The sequence below is a fragment of the Euprymna scolopes genome, chromosome 22 (assembly GCF_053919585.1).
Source record: "Euprymna scolopes isolate OS-2025 chromosome 22, ASM5391958v1, whole genome shotgun sequence".
Taxonomy (NCBI): domain Eukaryota; kingdom Metazoa; phylum Mollusca; class Cephalopoda; order Sepiida; family Sepiolidae; genus Euprymna; species Euprymna scolopes.
The window spans coordinates 111,326,848-111,345,910 of NC_136503.1; the positions used below are offsets into that span (position 1 = coordinate 111,326,848).

A 19,063-nucleotide genomic window follows, 5' to 3' on the forward strand; every position below is an offset into this window, starting at 1 on the left:
AATAAGTAAAAACGCTAAAACGTTTAGTTTGTTGTCTTTTTTGGAGGGAGGGGAACCAGGTATGTAAACACACTTTGCAATATTTTTCAATAATTATTTTCAAAAGATTTTCTGTATGTTTACGATTTAATTAAAATTAATTTTTTTCTGAAAATGTATTGTTTATATATGTTTGTTTGTTTTGTTTTTTTAAATAAAAATAAGAAATTAATTTTAAAAATATTTATATTCATCTTCATTTAAAGGGTTACTTTTCGGTAGCTTCATCGGTTTTGGCCTAAATTTTCCGAATTTCAGAACGAGGCTCGTCTGGTAGACCCACTTCTTTTACTTGCACCAAATTTATTTGGACAATTTTCATTTATTCGTTCAAGTGCTTGTTTATTTTACTTAAAGTAGAATATTTATCAATTCGTATATTTATCAATTCGTTTAAGTAAAAAATAGCAATACAAGGAAATGTCGAGTGCCTATTTACAATTACATTTATATATATATATAAATATATAAATATATATATATATATATATACACACACACACAAAAATCGGCGCTTCTACAGAATTGAGACGAGATTTTATTTTGTCGTCGATAAATGGAGTTTTCAGATTAAAAACAATGGTTTTAACTGATTTTTTTTTGTCAGTTTTAATAAGTTACAATGGTTGCTTCTAAATTATGCAGTCGAAATTACCCGAATATTACTGAATTATTAAACAAGACAACTTTAATCGTGTTAGCAGGTAAAAAAATGCGGCCATCTTGTTTAAATCAAAGCGGAAAATTTTCTCCCTTTCGAACTCTTATGTGTCTTACGATCGTTTTCATCAATTTCTATTTTTATTTTCTTTAATAAATAATTTTCCTACCTTATCGATTTTCATAATTTTGGATATAATCATCTTAAAAATACGAGGAATACGTAGATAACATTGTTTTCGTGTAAAATTCAGTTTTACGATTTCTGAAAAAGTGTAGAAGCACTGAAAAATCTTTATGATGTACGCGCTCGTCAATGAATTAACATGTCGTATACGAAAAATCACATAAATTGATCAAGATGATTTTTAGCGATTTTAATACTGAAAGTAGTATCCATTATAAGGTTTATTTGCATCTCGATAGTCCGAATTGAGTTGTCTCTCCCTTGTTTTATATATGGCCGATCAAATCATTACATCTCACTTAGTCATAAAAATTGATTTTCTTAGTTAAAGAACCATTTGATCAACTTACGTGATTTTTGGAATATAACATTTTCGTTCAGTGACGCGGACGCGTATTTTTTTGTATTTAAATTTTTTTTTTTTTTTTTTTTTTTTTTTTTTCACCCCAAACAAAGCACAGTGCCACTTTGATATACTATCGGGAACATAAGTTGCAAGGATACTATGTAGGGAGTTGAGCAGCAAGATGTCTGTTGTTGCTGCTGCTGCTAATAATAATAATAATAATATTGTTAGTTATTTTTTGAAAACAAAAAAAAAAAATAATAATCAAGTTTCGTCCGTTTTTCTTTACACCCTTCGTCAACTGATACTTGTGTTCTTGAATACCATGGAAAAGTCACTTCTGATTAAAGTTTACTAGTTTTTGTTATTCTGAAAAATAAACGGCCAATTACGTTTGTGCGTTTTAAAACTGGTAAACAAACATTAAAAAGAAGTAACTTTTCCAGGCAATTCATCCACAAGTGCACAAAATATTAGTTGACAAAGAACGTAAACAAATATGGGCGGACCTTGATTTTAATCTCTATTTTCAACTAAACTGTCAATCATTTAAATTTTTTTAAACACACCTACCATCAGCTGGATTCGAACTCTGATTTTAAAGGGTTTTTTTTTTTGTTTTTTAATTATTTTGTTTTCCAAACTTACACATTTTTGTTAGCAAAAAAAAAAAATTGAATCATTTTCGATGAATAAAATTTATAGTTAATTCGGTCAACGTTTGTAATTTAATTGAAATATTAATTGTATTTTTTCTTTTTATTTCTTTGAACCTGTTCTTTTTTACGGCATAGCGGCGTTATTAGTAAAACTATATATATAAATAGAGGAAGATCTGTCCCGTAAATAATTATCCATTCGATGGTATTTAAATCTAGGCCAAATTGTACAATAATTCTGGGACATGCACTGCCTAATCCTACGGAGCTAGCCACATGATATTAAGACCAGACAGTGATGGCGTCTGGTATTAGCGTGGGTTGGCGGAGCGAGATTTCGGCCCGTCTACGATGTCGAAATAAGAAACAAAATCACAGTTTTTCATGCCTAATTCAGTCGCGTGAGTAGCAATGGTCTTTGCCATATTAAAAATTAAACTCGCATTTGTTTTTATAGGTATTTTTAGCTCAAGAATTGTTCCGTGTTTTGCTTCTAGAAAACCTCAGAGGCGACTCCCTCTCGTTTAAAAACTCTTGTTTTTGTATTTTAACTCTTTCTTTGCAATGTCTTTTTTTTTTCGCGATATATAAACAATAAAAATACTCCTTAAATATATCGGTTTATATATTATCATAATACCCTCAACCATTGGTGTTTTGTTTCGATTTCATTATTTTTACTAAATATTGCTTATTTTGTCACAGTACAAAAATTTGATAATATTGTTTTTAGTTTTTACTCTAACTCATATTCGAAAAGCGTTTATTTTTTACTTTTCAAACTAAACTTTTAATTCTTGCAGTACATAAACCAAATAGGTAATGTAGGCCACCCCCAAACCACGCATATAAAAATAAGATTCTACTTTTTAGGCGATTACGCGTGAACATGCTGAAAAAAAACTTTGCGGAAATAAAGCAAACAACTTCCAAAATATTTCAGAATTAAATGAACGATCAGTTTCATATATACATTTAATGCAAAATGATCCCCCCCCATTTCTAGACCCTTCTCATTGTTTAGGGAAGTTACCTATTTTTTTACCAGACTCTAAGTCCGCCTCCTCTAAAAAAACGTACTAAATTTATCTGGCGTAGCAAAAATAAATAAATAAATCGGTAACTGGCCCTAAAATGTTATAGTAGTAGCCCGAAAATGTGAAATCATTTTAATTGTATGCGAAACGGATCTGCTTTCTAAATTCTAAAATAGTTTCTTTTGTTGTTTTTCTTTCCGTCAATTTTTTTTTCAGAGTTCACATGTAATCCCCCCCCCCCTCCGAAATAAGTAGATTTTTTTTTTCCTACTCTTTTTTTTTTTTTTTTTTTTTGTAGGGCGGGGTTATTTAGCTAAAGGTATTAATCTACCATAACACGACTAATTGTGTAGTGAAATTTGATATTGTTCATGTATATAAATTTGACACAATATTTAACGAAGTACTACTCTTCAGCTTAGCATTCTTATCATGAAGACGGTGGGGATCTCTTTGTTAAATATTCTGTACCTTTACCGCTACACACGCATATTAACCTAAGTCGCGCGTTGCCTACGTGAATAGAAGGCCGTTCCACTAAAGTCACATAATCTGCTGACGTCGCAGAATAAAGTATTAGCGACGGACAAAATGGAGGTGGGTTGTAAAGTTTGTTTTGACGAAGTCTCTCTTTAAAAATCTACCAAAAATTAGGTAATTATCCAATCAATATAAATTTTCACCGAATTTTATAAAGGTGTAATTTTTTTTTTCATATTCGAGGTATATATACTTTTTATTTTATTTATTTATTTATTTTTTTTATACAGAAACCCCTTCATTTTTGGTCATTCTTACCCTTAAAATAAAAAAGCCCAACCTGGATATATACTTCCTGTTCCTGTATGAGGGAGGGGGTGAGCGATGAGGAATTTTACCACTAGTAGCTAATGATCAATTAGTATTAATCAGGTTAATCAACTTAGTAGCGAGATTAGCTAGTTTGAGTAGTAGCAAATCCATTTAAATAAAACGGTAGACTTATGTATGTGTAGAAATATTTAACCAATAAACACTTAAACTACTGGTCACATAACACTAAAATTAACAGGAAATAATAATCATACACCAAGCCTGGTTTATAACTAAAATCTTTGTTTGGATGGATGAATAACCCGTATAGAAATATATCGGCAAAATGTTCATTTCAACTTGTCAACGTATTTCTATTACTTTTGCGCATGCGTAAATCTGTTCATAGCTTGAAGTGGTTTAATTTTAAATCTTTCTTATCTATTTGTCAATAGTTCAAACGGTAGGGAACGTGGCTAGAACGCTAAATGCTTTGGTTTCAATTTTAACTGATGGCACCCGAGTCATATTTTGCATTTTCACTCCAAACAAGACACAGTGCCATTTTGATGTAGGGGCTACTATCTGGGACATAATTGCAGGGATACTATGTAGGGAGTTGAGCAGCAAGATTACATTACGCTTGAACTTCTGCATGTCGGTACAGTCAGGGAAGCAGGATCCCAGAAGGGAATTCCAAAGTTTAGTAGTTCTGATGAAGAAACTATTAGAGTAGACTGACATCTGGGGATCTCTACTGTGTAGAGGTGGGATTTTGCTGCTTGTCGGGTTTGTCAGAGGTATTTATGTCGGGGAGTACAAGGGCTTGTAGTTCATCGGAGCATCCATCATTAAAATACTTGTAAAACAGGCAGAGGGATGCAACATTTCATTGATGGGACAGAGGTTGGGGCTTAGCTGACAGTTGGAGGTTGGCAACTCTTTTTTGAACCCTGTCCAGGAGTGAGACTAGTAGCAGATGCACCAGCCCAGATGTGACAACAATACTCCATACATGGGCGAATGGTGGCCTTGTAGAGATACAGGATACTTTCAGGCGTAAGTAACTTTCTAGCACAGTAGAGAGAGCCCACCTTCCTCGCAGCAACCGTGGCAATGCTCTCAATATATCAGTTCCAACTCCTGTTCCCTGTGAATGTAAGTTGAGGAGTTTGAATGAAGTACTTTCAAGTAGTGTATCATTAAACATAGCTACTGGTTGTTCAGAAGGTTTCTTGTAATTATTAAAGGAAATGAGCTTAGTCTTAGCAGCATTAAATGTTACCATTTATTTTTGTCCCCGTTTCACTACAGACTGGAGGTCTTCCTTTAGAGAATTGCCTCTGTAACAATAGATATGAAATTTGCATGAATTAAAATATATTTAAGCATGTTTTATGACTGGGCAAGGCTCCCCCCCCCCTCCGCTCGCTGGTTGAACGGGTTTTATCAAAAATGTACAACCAAAATTATGCCCAATCAATGTACGACTGACTGCTCCTGACGTTTGTCATAGAAACGTGTAAAGTTGCTTGAATCAGCAAGAGCTCATTAGACATTTTAGTTTTGCAGAATTTTTGGTTGTATATAACAAGGTTTACTAAAAATGTATGATTATTTCCTTCTGCTGCTGATTTGTTATTAAAGCAACTTTTACACAGACAAACTACTGGGTTTGTCAGTGCAAAATATTGTAAAAAAATCTGTTGTGGTATTATTAAAATAAACAATAAAATTAATTTACTCACAAGTTTCAGTGAAGAGGTTATTTTTTGGCAAATATATTTTTAGATTCATATAAAGTATTTACAAAAAAATAATTTTTTTTTTTTAATATTCTCTCTTAAGGCAGAAAGTAAATAGATACTGAAGTATTTATTTATGTACCTATTTACTATGCCTCCCCACGGGACAGAGTTAGACACCAGGGTCGTTACTCCTTAAAAACTGAAACAATTATTTTTTTCCAATTGTGTCACACTTTTTTGGGGTTTTTTTTTCATTAAAAATCTTTGTAAAAAAATAAATAAAAAATAAACAAGTTTATTTTTTAGATTAGTCGTGCCTTGATTTTACTAATTATGCACGACTAAAAATTAAACACGATTTTATGTACGTCTAATTAAATCCTAAAAGACTTTGACAATTATTTGACACATTGTATTGGAAAGAAATAATTCTTAGTCGTTAAGAGATTAATTAGTCCAAGCAACTTCGACAGTTTCAAGTTTAATAAACAAAACCAACAAAAAACAACAAATAGTCGATAATAATAAGGATTTCGTCTACTTTTTACAAAGATTTTCTAGTGTTAAATTGTTATTGTGTTACAAAATTCAAATTTTAAAGAAAAAGATCACTTGTAAAATTTAATTTGTACAAAATAAAAAGTCTGTTTTATGTAAATTGCCTGGAAAATTCTGACAATAATACAGTCCTTATTCTGCATAAGGACTTTTAACTCAATCCCAAAACTAAGGGAATATCTTTATGTTGGGATATTAAAATATATAAGAAAAAGCCTTTGCTAAACAAACGTTGATTAACTCCGCTTAAAATTTTTTGGTCCCTCGACAAAAGGAGTGTGGACCTGTAAATTCACCTTTGTCCGTTCGTCTGTTTGCACTTTTCTCAATAACTACCTACGCCTTGGAATCTTTTGAAATTTTACACAAGCATTAAACATGGTATGAGTAAAAAAGTAACAGAACTCTGGTTGCTCCCCTAGGGATCCCTTTCGGGTTAAAATGGCTAAAATTGACACTTTTGTGCTTATTAAAAAAAAAATTGATGTGTTGGATTTTTATAAAACTTTCTGAAAAATTGTAACTAACTGATTTCTATATAATTTTGTTTGTCTATACTTTGCGATAACTCTTGGGTGTGCCCCAGGGGCTCTTTTAGGGCTAATAAAAATACTCTATTTTTGGGACTATTTTACCATATTTGCCCAAAATTTTCTGTGTATTTCTATTTAGCAGTTTTGCATGGTGCTGAACTCAAATTTAAATATGTTAAGGCTTTGGGGCCTTTTGGGACTAAATGGGGTAGGATGGGGGGGGGCAAATGCTGAACTTGGTCATTTTTTTTTTATGCCTCGTTCACTGTGCACTCACAGGGGACCATGCATGATTCACTTGTTTTTCTTTTGTTTTTTTTTCTTTTAAAGATATTGTTTTAATTTGGCTCTTAAATAATCTGAAATTGGAAGTAGACTAGAGTTAGGGTTCAACCATCCAAAGTTCACCGAATCATAATGCTGAAAAACTCGAATATTTACTTATTCGTCATCTATATCATACTTAGTCTGTCTGTCTGACTGTCCCTTCCACTTTTTCTTGGAAACTAGAGGGCTGATCTGGCTGAAATTTTGTATGAACCTTTATGTACAACAAACTAATTATTAGCATATTCTTTTGATGCATGGTTAGGGATTAGTCACCACAATGCCACATTTACTCTGGAAGTTTTCTTGTAAGCTACTGGGCAAATCTGGCTGAAATTTTGTATGGACCTTTGTTATCCTGACTGTTTTCTGCCTATCGAAAGCAAACTAAGTATTATACTATTTGTTCGAATTGATAATGATTAATATTTAATGCAAAAATTAGCACAAACTTAACCATTTCAACCATGAATTTGACATAAAGTCAACAAGCTGTAATTTTTAACAATTTTTAACGTGCTAGTAAATAAAGAAAATAACAAAATTTATAAATTGATGTTGCTTTTAAATCCTTTTAAAATCTATAATTTGATTTTTTTTTTTTTTTTTTTTTTTTTTTTTTTTTCAAAACGTGTTTTGAATTTATTAGTAAAAATTAAGTACTTAATTTAAAGAAAACGCCCCCCCCTCCCCTAAACAAAAAAAAGAACACTGTATGAAAAAATGTTTTGTCTTTGAGAAAGGCATACATCATTGAAAAAATATGTATTTTTTTAAATTGTATTGCTTTCTAAATATTTTGTTATTTTTCGGAAATGTTAAGACTTTTTCTTTCAATCATAGGTGTGTCCATTTTTTTTTTTTTTTTTGCCTGGGATTCTTATGGATGGTTCTGCTCTTGAGGAGAAATTAACTCCTAAACTTCTTGATTTTTTTTTTTTTTTTTTTTTTTTTTCTCCTCAAATATTTTGAGTTTGTACATTAGATCCATTGCCCTTTATGCTTTTCGCAAAGTTGATTCTCTATCGCTGCAAACACTTTCTTGCACCTTTTCTCTCTCTACAAATATACTATCAGACCATGTATGGATAATTGTTGCCATATTTGAGTTGGTGAATCTCTCCCATTTGAGTATTCTTGATAAGGTGCAGAAATGTATTTGTAATTTTCATTGCCCCCCCCTCCCACCTCCGCCCTTTCTTCTTTTCTGCAACTTGTCTCTCACAGACGTGATGTTGCTAGTCTGTCTTTTCTATAAATACTATTATGTGGCATGTAGTCTTTTCAATATTGTATCATCTATTCCTGCTTCTTTTGTACCAGTTCATTTGACTCATTGTCTCCTGGTCTTCATCAATTTGCTCTTTTGATACCCCATTTACAGCTTCCGATTTCAATAGCTTCTTTCCAAGAATCATAGGCTTGTGCAATTCTTTATCTGCTGACTGTTTTCCTCCTACCTATAACCTTAGTATTTTTCAATATTAAGATTTATAAGTACCTCCTGTCTTTGCTATAATCATCTTTCATTCTTGTCAGTTCATTACATCAAATGGCTTCATGCTTTGCCTGAAACGTTTTTGATAAAATAAAAAAATGATTCATTTAAATTTCTAAAAAGAAAAAACTTTACATCTTACAAAGGGCATCCTATGCAATTTCAACATTTTAAAATGGGCCCAAAACAGCCCCCCCCCCCCCAAATCGCTTTTGGGCATGTGAACTATTTTGACTGCTTTGTACAGAAGTTAAATTTGACTTCTTGCATTCGGTCGCAGCATTTGTCATAAGGCAGAGATCATGTTTAAAATAATGTCAAAACAAAAATAATAATGTAAGATTTCTTTATTTTTCTGAATTTTGGAGATGAGAATTGATAATTTGTACTTTTCAGATTACTGTTTTCATCTTGAGTGTTATATCGGAATGTTTTCGTCTTGAGTGTTATATCGGAATGTTTTTGTCTTGAGTGTTATATTGGAATGTTTTTGTCTTGAGTGTTATATCGGAATGTTTTCGTCTTGAGTGTTATATCGGAATGTTTTTGTCTTGAGTGTTATATCGGAATGTTTTTGTCTTGAGTGTTATATCGGAATGTTTTTGTCTTGAGTGTTATATCGGAATGTTTTTGTCTTGAGTGTTATATCGGAATGTTTTCGTCTTGAGTGTTATATCGGAATGTTTTCGTCTTGAGTGTTATATCGGAATGTTTTTGTCTTGAGTGTTATATCGGAATGTTTTCGTCTTGAGTGTTATATCGGAATGTTTTTGTCTTGAGTGTTATATCGGAATGTTTTCGTCTTGAGTGTTATATCGGAATGTTTTCGTCTTGAGTGTTATATCGGAATGTTTTCGTCTTGAGTGTTATATCGGAATGTTTTCGTCTTGAGTGTTATATCGGCATGTTTTCGTCTTGAGTGTTATATCGGAATGTTTTCGTCTTGAGTGTTATATCGGAATGTTTTCGTCTTGAGTGTTATATCGGAATGTTTTCGTCCTGAGTGTTATATCGGAATGTTTTCGTCCTGAGTGTTATATCGGAATGTTTTCGTCCTGAGTGTTATATCGGAATGTTTTCGTCCTGAGTGTTATATCGGAATGTTTTCGTCCTGAGTGTTATATCGGAATGTTTTCGTCCTGAGTGTTATATCGGAATGTTTTCGTCCTGAGTGTTATATCGGAATGTTTTCGTCCTGAGTGTTATATCGGAATGTTTTCGTCCTGAGTGTTATATCGGAATGTTTTCGTCCTGAGTGTTATATCGGAATGTTTTCGTCTTGAGTGTTATATCGGAATGTTTTCGTCTTGAGTGTTATATCGGAATGTTTTCGTCTTGAGTGTTATATCGGAATGTTTTCGTCTTGAGTGTTATATCGGAATGTTTTCGTCTTGAGTGTTATATCGGAATGTTTTCGTCTTGAGTGTTATATCGGAATGTTTTCGTCCTGAGTGTTATATCGGAATGTTTTCGTCTTGAGTGTTATATCGGAATGTTTTCGTCTTGAGTGTTATATCGGAATGTTTTCGTTGATGTAACCTCAGACTTTCTTCAGGTAGATCAAATTATTATTATTATTTTCTCTTTGATTGAACCTGAGAAATCTTCTTTCTGTCAAACTCGGTAATCTGATTGAAATTTCGAGTAGAAACCTTTATTAATTCACAGAATGAGAGCCTACTACAACCGTGGATTAAATAGTGTTCCATTTGAAATTCCATGCAGACTCTTAGGTTCGACTGAAAGATTATCGAGTTTGACACCTGAAGATCGTAAGTTAAAACAGCTGAAATGCCGTGAGAATAACACTAAAAAACATTAGTCTGAACAATCAAAATAAGTTGTTTTTTTCTTTTTTCTTAATACTAATGAATAACCACTTATCAAGGCCAACAAACACTCAAGGACAAGGGTTAATGAGATGAGTAGATTGTCAATTGATTGATGAACAATGTTCTGAGAGGATTGAAAATGATTGGAATAAATAACATTGAATTATTTAGAGAAGACAAATGTTTATTTACATTATATTTGACAATGACCATGTTATAGCCTCCAAGGAAGCAGTTCTGTGGTACTTATTCCACATGTGAGATCTCTTTTAATTCATAAATTAAGGATATTTTATATCTACTATATTAATAAAATGATTTTTTTAATCTTCTGTCTCTAAGAAAATAACTGAACACTTCCCAAACAAATCTTTTACAATCACGAATTATAGCAATTCATGAAGCATGTTTTACAGTTCCCAACTTGAATGGTATTTTCATAATGTTTCAGCTGTTGTAACCTCTGACCTTCTTCAGGTATATCATGTCAAACTCTGGAATTTTCCGCTGAATTTGAGAATCTTTGCAAAATTTCATGCAGAACTATTTATTTGATCCATGGAGATATCATGTTCTCGTTCTGTCAGCCATAACCAGGTAGAAGTCTTAAGCAATGCTAAGAATACCATCGCTTACACTGAGGATTGAAACTACAAATCTTCAGAGCAATGTCACTTAGAACTAAATTTTACTTAGTACTTTACCCAGTTATGGCTGACGGAACAAGATCATGCTACTCCCGTGGATTAAGTAAAGGATCCCATTCAAAATTCTGTTCAGATTCTAGAGTTTGACAACAAGATTCCTGAGTTTATTATTTTGCTACCAAAATTTTATCTTGTTGCTTTCATACCAATAGTCCTATTAGTATTTACTTGCAATGTTGGTTGTAACAGATCCCCACTCCCACTCCAGCATACTCGGGTTAAGTTTAATTATATGGTTTTCATACCAGTACAAGATAGGCTGATAGTATTATTATTTTTTACTAGATGTATATAATCAATATTCTTATTTACTTGCCTCACCATGAGGGCAGAGTTAGACACAAGGTTAGTTTTTAATGTGGGGAAAATCCAGCTCCCCCAAAAAGGGGCACTCTGGATAGGAATGAAAATTGCTTCTGTTTAGGAGGAATTCTCCTTCACTGACCGTGGTCAGAAAAAGTGGAAACGTAGTATCAAAACAGATACTACATTTTGTTCCTAGCTAAAAGGCCAAGAATCAATGTTGCCTAAGAGTTTTTATTCATTTCTTAAATTTCTATCTATTTTTTTAAAGTCTGTGTTAAGAATTAGATATGCCAAATCAGCATAAAAGGGGGTGATAATCGAGTTGCTGATCAAAGGATGAATGCAGGGAGGGGAAAAACTGGCTATGTACTGTAAGACTTATGTGTGAGCAAAGAAGAGGATGAATATTATAATGGATTTTTAAAAATTCCATCTTATACTCCTACCTGCAGACATGACACGCACACACTGACTGCCCAATGATAACCGTTTTGCCATTGCTACTTGACTTTAGGTAACATTCATTAAGGACTGGTTGAGCCACCTCCTCCCAAAGAACACACTGCATCCTTGATGCACACGGACCACACATGACGGTTTGTAACAGCCAAGATGGTGATGGACAGCCAGTCTTGGGACCAGCAGCGACCATCGTAGACCTGTGGACCAGAACTAAGCTTTGATGGTGTGTAACCACGTATTAAGTTTGCCTCCTTGGCGTCTTCATCAACCTTGGAATGATTCTGCAGCTATTGCTTCATGGATGAACTTCCCTGGGTTGTGATTGAACCAACAGTCTCTTCTTTCAAAAGAGATTGATTGAGGGGAATGATCTCTGCTACTGAGAATTTCTAATATGGCTGTAAATTCCAATACAGGGTAAGCACTTTCTGCCACAGCAGAACCACTGAGAGCAAGAACTTTCTTTTGTTCTTGGTAATTGTTTGAAAAACAACACTTAAACTAGGACAAACGATCAGTCAGCTGATGATGATTTTTCCTTTTTTCTCGGATTTTTTTTTTTTTATCATAGATTTTTTTCTGCCATTCTCAACCAAGGGAAGTGTGTATCGTTCATCAGTATACAATATGATGTTTGGAAGTGGAACCTGGCTAGTGAGAGTTAAGGATATGCGTTGCATGGAAACTTAGAAGATGTGAAACAGTTGAAGTAGCAGGTTCTGTTCAGAGGATATGGCCAACAGAAATATGGAAGGAAGTGATTATAATGGACTTGAGAGAAAGCTGGATAAATAAGAACCTTGCCAGAGATAAGTTTATGTTAAATTAAATATAATAAGGATGGCTTTTTTATCGGTAGCAAAACACGGAAACGAGAGAAAGAGGAGTCGATGAAGGGGGGTATGTGTACAAAAATGTAATATGACTGAGAATGTGTAGCAAGTAAGTCATTTAGTTCATTAATCGGTATCCTAGGCAATGCCAGATGACCATGCTAGTTTTTCATAAGTGTCATCTATGATGCAATCCGATTCTTTTTATTATGGAGATACTGCTTTCAAGGGAACATCATGTGACTGTGGCTGCATTAATTTAATTGTCCATCTCTCTGCCATCGATGGCTGAACAGAATACGAACATTAACTTGAACATATGAAAAAAAACAAAAAAACAAATCCAATTACTTTGACAGCATTTTCCATTTTAAATAGAAATTGTTCTGACTTAGTATGTGAAACTATATACAGGACTAGTGGGGGTGCCCGGCGTTGCCCGGGTGTTTTGAAAGTGTGTGTTGAGAAGGAAAAAAAGTGATAGTAGGCAGGCAGGCTTGAACCCGTGATGCAAAGGCGGAAAAGAAAGTGAAAGAAAACCTGACATCTTAACGCTACCTCATGACGCAACCGGAAGTGTAAAGCATTTAAATTTAGCGATGTTAACTATTACGCCATAGCGGATAGCAAAATGAATGAGTTGGTAATTAAATCTGGCTGTAAGCCAGTTAAGCTTTCAGCTTTCTGCTGTATTTGTTTGATATTAAGGGTTTCCCCCAAGACTTTCTGACCAGAAGGCGCTTGTGTTTGCTTCGATAGTTTCGCTTTTATATGAAAAAGACAAACACTGGAAACCAGGGATTTTTTAAAACTTGGTCAAATAAAAAATGGAGACGACATCCGTTCGCAAATCAGAGATATTATGATCTAGGAAGTATAAAGGAAACTTCTTCATAAATGTAACTGCCGCGAGAAGGCGGACAAAAGAAGCCTTTCACGGACATAACAAACGCCCGTACCTGTTCTACCTTTTATATTATACAGGATAACCTGTTCATACTGCCGTCAGAAGTTACACGTAGGATCGTCAATAAAATTCATAATTCTTTGTTACATTCAAACCATATAAACTTCATCCTATATCTGACTTGTCCACCAAGTTTCAATCATCGATGTCCAACAGTCTGTTTTATCATTGTTCAATAATAACTGTCAGTGTCAGCAATGGATTTCCAGGCTTGGTCAGCTTTCAATTTAGTCTTTAGCTGCTAATTTGAACTTGGCAGGCAGAAATTAACGTAAAGTGCTTTTATTTTTCATTTACATGTTAAATTTTTATGTTTTTTGATCAATCTGATGATAGCTCAAATGTTAACGACTAAGGTTGAAGCACTACATGTTTTGATTTCAATTCTAGCTGATGGCACCCAAGTCATAGTTTTTCTTTTCTTATATACTAGCGGGGTTGCCCGGGTGTTTGTAGGTGTGTGTGGTGTTAAATAAAAAAGAACCCGGTGGGTAGGTGGGGGGGGTTGAACCCGAAGCCCTGAGGCGAAGTTTGAAAATAAAATCGGCCAACCAAAATGAGTTAGTGAAAGATATTTGAATTTATTTAAGAATGAAATTGACAGGTGCGCGCCCGGAAGTCATCGAGCGTTACGACGACGTCAATGACCAGGTTTGTTTGTTATAAGCGAAGTAAAAAAAGAAAACAACGTTCACACTTAAGCGGGAAAAAAAACTAACGTAAGGCAAACGAACGATGAAAACAGAAAAACGAACACATGAAAAATGGCTTAAATAAGCCTGTTTTGATATTAAAATTAAAAAAATCTGTGGATACCCGGGTATTTTTGGGTGTGTGGTCGGGGGGGGGCATAAGCAAAATAAAAAAAAACAGAAAAACAAACGTTACGTGAAAAATGGCTTGAATAACACTGGTTCAATATTTAAATTTAAAAAATCGAAAAAAAAAAAAAAATCTCACACCACGATTCGAACCCAAAACGTTTAGGTAATGAACCAACGCGCTAATCAACTGACCTAACACGACGTACATTAAATTTGTTCAGTTTTTCAACTATTTAAAGTAAATCAGATCATGACGTCATCTGATGCATGTGTAGAACCGGTCGAGAGGGCTGTTTTTGTTGGCCCCCCCCCCCCCCTGTCAAAAATTGTCGATTTCGGGTTGAAAAAATGAACGTTTTTGGCCAATTTTTCGATATTTTTTTGAGCGAAGAATGGGGCTTCAATATGATACCGAGTTTGTGAATTTTTGTTGTCTGTTGAAAGTTTTTAGCAGACACACAAACATACACACATACATACATATATACATACATACATTTTCACTTTTATATATATATAGAAGATTGGGTACAATATAATAATTGATAGAGTATTGATTCGATAATAAATATGAAATCTGCATAAATTATCATAGTTAAGCGTATTTTGCGACCATGCCACGCCAGGCGACTACTACTATATATTGGGTACAATATAATAATCGATAGAGAATTGCCACTATAATAATAAATATGAAATCTGCATAACTTAAAATATATTAAAGCATATTTTACAACTGGGCAATGTCAGATGGACTGCTAGTATGTGTTACACATATATATTTATTAGTCTCTTTTTCTTTCTTTCTCTCTTTTCTCATTACAAAATAGTGACGTCAACCCTCCTTTTAATGTAAAACTATTTTGGACACGACCAATGTGTACAATTGGCTCAACAACATCCTGCTTAACTTCCCCATCCTCCTCATCATCATCATCAACATCGTCACCCCCTCCTCCAGTTGGTGAACTTGTACTTAGGCAATTGTTTTCTTATATTTTACTTTTTATCCAATTACTAAAACCATCAAGATCCACTATAAGTCTATAAAACGAAATAATAAACAATATTGACTCAAATTGACACAGTATTCATATTTAACATACGTAAAACGACACTGTATTAATTTGCATGTTTTTGTTTCAGAAGACATTAATTAAATTTTGGTATTAAGAGTTTTATATGTGCATGTCACAAGTTTTCATTTTTTTAATAACTGTTTTTTTTTTTTGTGATATGTTGACACACTTCGTCACCTCATCCAGGGCTCTACGGACAAATTTATCTTTAATTGACCTTTGATAACCAAATATTTTCATTGACTAACCAAACAGAAAAGATATTAGCCAAACCCATGTGATTTTTGGAATATGACATCTTTGTTTTGTGATGAGTGCATGCGTTATAAAGATTTCTCTGTATTTATTTATTTTTTTTAAATGTGATTCTAAATTAGCACCAAATTTTATGTTGAGATTTGAAATATGTAAAAATTTGAATTTCTTCAGATGTTTTTAAAACGGCTTTCATTTAAAAAAAAAAAAAAAAAAGTTTGATTTTTTCTTTTTTTATTTAAAAAACAAATAAAATAAAGATTGAAAATTTGAATATAAAGATTTGAATATTTTTCACTCAGTACTGAGATTTGGAAGATTGTTGGTAGGGGGGAAAAAAACACAATCACCAAAAGATAAGCGTTTTATTATTTCTAGTTGCCACTTCGGGATGCCTATTATTCCTGGATCCATTTCTACTCTATTTCCACCAATAACTATTAATACGCTGTTATCTCACTGACTACTGTATACTCATTAACAGGGCTCTACAGATAAATTTATCTTTAGTTGACCTTTGACAACTAAATATTTTTGTTTACTAATTAAATATAAGTTACTAGCCAAACCCGCATGATTTTTGGAATATGACATCTTCATTTCGTGACAAGTATGTAGATCAAATATTTTTCTGTATTTTGTTTAATAAGCGTGATTTTTTAAGTAAGCATCAAGTTTTATGATGAGATTTGAAATATGTAAAAGTTTGAAATTTTACAGGTGTTTTTTAAACAGTCTTCATTACAAAAAAAAATTTTATAGATGTTTTTTTAAACAGTCTTCATTGAAAACAACAATTTTACAGGTGTTTTTTAAACAGTCTTCATTAAAAAAAAAAGTAAATTGTTCTATTAAACCTTTTTATTGTTTGAATAATTTGACTTTGCTTGTTTTATTAAAGAAAATTAAAGGTTAAAAAGTGTTATGGGGTTAAATGATAAGAACGAAAAGGAACAGGGTTTTTAGGAACGAAACCTGTATTCTCATATATTACAGACAAAGTGAGTTTAGTAATACCATACCTCAACGGTAGGGCGTTTGCACACGACCAGCCTGGTCGCATGCCAATCTCAGACTGCTGGGCACCGGTCTCGATACCGGAAGTGACGTAACCAACGGAGTGACGTCATGAGATAGTCCATTAATCTCATGGAGGGGTGTCACCAACAAAAAGACATTTTTTACTCTGTAATATTCTTTGGGAGATTGTTTGGGAAAAAAAAACACAATTGCCAAAAGATAAGCATTTTATTATTTCTAGTCGCCACTTAGAAAATCACTTGCAAATTATTTACATGTATATATAATATATAAAATTATATTTGCTGGATGTTAAAAGTTGGACCTAGATAGTATTTAAACTGACAAATGAAACTTTGATTCTTACTAGCCGATTTTCCTTTACTGTTAATAACATAGTACAACAATAAACAGACGTTTCTATAATTTATTTTAAAAATGCTTAATCTGGTTTGGCAGTTTGCTAATATGGAGACATTTTTAAATGCCTAAAAGGAATCAGCTAAGGGAAATAACTCTAATTATCTTACTAAGAACTCTTATTCCTTATTTACTGAACTTGACAAAAAAAAAAATGGCGTTATAAAATATCAAAATGTTTATAATGCAAATTTGAATTTAATGGATCCTGAGTAACACAGTCAGTACAACGTGTGTGATATTTTTATGGCCAAAGCACGTTAACACACCAGTTATTGTCAAATCTCTAAAGTTAAGCAACATTGCATCTAATTAGTACTTGAGTGACCGTTTGGGGATTTCCAAGTTCTGTAATATGATTTTCTTTGTTTGCTTTTCAATATGGGGGGAATTTTTGACAAGCACCATAAATATAGATACAGTTGCAATGCCGAATTTTTTCAGAATCCTGAAAAATGTTGGGGATTACAAATTCATATTCGACCCCCAATCAGTGTGTATGTCCCAGTTATGGCAGATAACACCAGCGTCTTGTATTCACAAATTATCCCTCATCTGGTACTGGGCAGCTTCAATGTTGCTTAACTTCAGTGATCTAATTGAAATCAGTGTGACAACATGATCATTGTAGATTATTTTGATGTGCATTTAATGCGAGATAGCCCCACAGATAAAAAAAAAAAAAAAAAATCTGGCAGGGGTGGGGTAGAATCCAGTGAGTATCATACTTTCTACTGATAAGACGATCACCAAAGTGTCCTTGCATATCATTGGCAAACGCTCTTCTAGCTACAACCACTATTAGCGATTTCTCTTGTCTCTATCTGTGCCTAAAAGTAAACGACGATTCCACGAGTAACTTTTTTTTACTCAGAACTGCTCGTATGTGGAATATATATATATATATATGTATACTGCAGAATTGCTTTCTAATTGACTATAACATGATCATTTTCAAGACCAATGTAAACAACTTTTTGTTGAGCCGTTCTCTTAAATAATTAAATTCCACACATTTTCTACCATCACTGATCACAATAGTGTTTCACCTAACAATCATTAACCATTATCCTTGAGTGGCAGCCAAGCCTTGATAAACGGTGACTATAGTTAAAGTTAGACAGAAATGAATTTCTATTAAATATGGTTGGCTTGCAGAAAGTGTTTCAAACAATTGCAGACATTCGTATGTGCATTCTTTGGACTATTGTGCTTATCTTGCGTGTTATTGTTACATTTTGGTTGATGTAACCTTGATAACTAGTAAAATTGAACATCAAGAAAACAACATAGGTTTAAAGCTCTTAAAAAAAAAAAAAAAAGCTCCTGTTAAAAATTTAGTTGTAAAAGCTACACTCTTCTGGAGGTTGAAGGTTTAATCTCCAGTGCGGTCGACACTCGAAAAACAGTTGCGAATTACTTAGGACTCTTACCCAGTCATGGCTAACAGAATGAGAGCATGCTACCCCTGTGCATTAAATAAAGGGTTCCATTTGAAATTCAGTGCAGATTTCAGAGTTTGACAGAAAGATTCCAGAGTTTAACAAAATAAAATTTTTAAAAAAAGGTCAAAGGTTACATCAACTAAAATGTGAAAATAACACTCAAGATGAGAAGAATCCAAATAATACGAATGATTGCTCGATCATCTCCAAAATTCAGAAACATAATTCCAGGGATGTCATTTTTGGAGCAAAGGTGGGGATCACCCTGTACAATTAAATAAGTTTTCAGAGTTCATCAAATGACTATTTTACAAATACATATGACAAAAAAAATAAATAAATAAATAAAATAACTTATAAGGTTGATGTGCCGTAAACCAAAACATTCAAGTGGAAGTGGTTCACTTGGTCAGACAAGACTAGAATGTGACATGTTAAATTGGCACTCGTATCATAAAGTCATGCTTTTCTGGGGCCCAAATTCGACACGAGCAACCTATTTATAAGTGCTTATGTAGATTAATATCAC

At 33.3% G+C, this 19,063-nt stretch overlaps 1 protein-coding gene across 5 annotated transcripts in view; it reads left to right on the plus strand.

Annotated features, from left to right (window-relative positions):
* Positions 1 to 19,063, plus strand: part of LOC145243645 (autophagy-related protein 16-1-like) — a 171,202-nt gene that overhangs the window by 16,215 nt on the left and 135,924 nt on the right. For 2 of the 5 annotated variants that reach the window (XM_080106683.1, XM_080106684.1), the window contains exon 1: positions 2,150 to 2,292. The exons of 1 other annotated variant lie outside the window; for it this stretch is intronic. In XM_080106683.1, coding sequence (XP_079962809.1) covers positions 2,190 to 2,292 — 103 coding nt within the window. In that variant the 5' untranslated portion in view covers positions 2,150 to 2,189. Of the gene's footprint in view, positions 1 to 2,149; positions 2,293 to 19,063 lie in introns of those variants that run through there. 2 more of the 5 variants (XM_080106687.1, XM_080106685.1) reach the window with 2 other exon arrangements.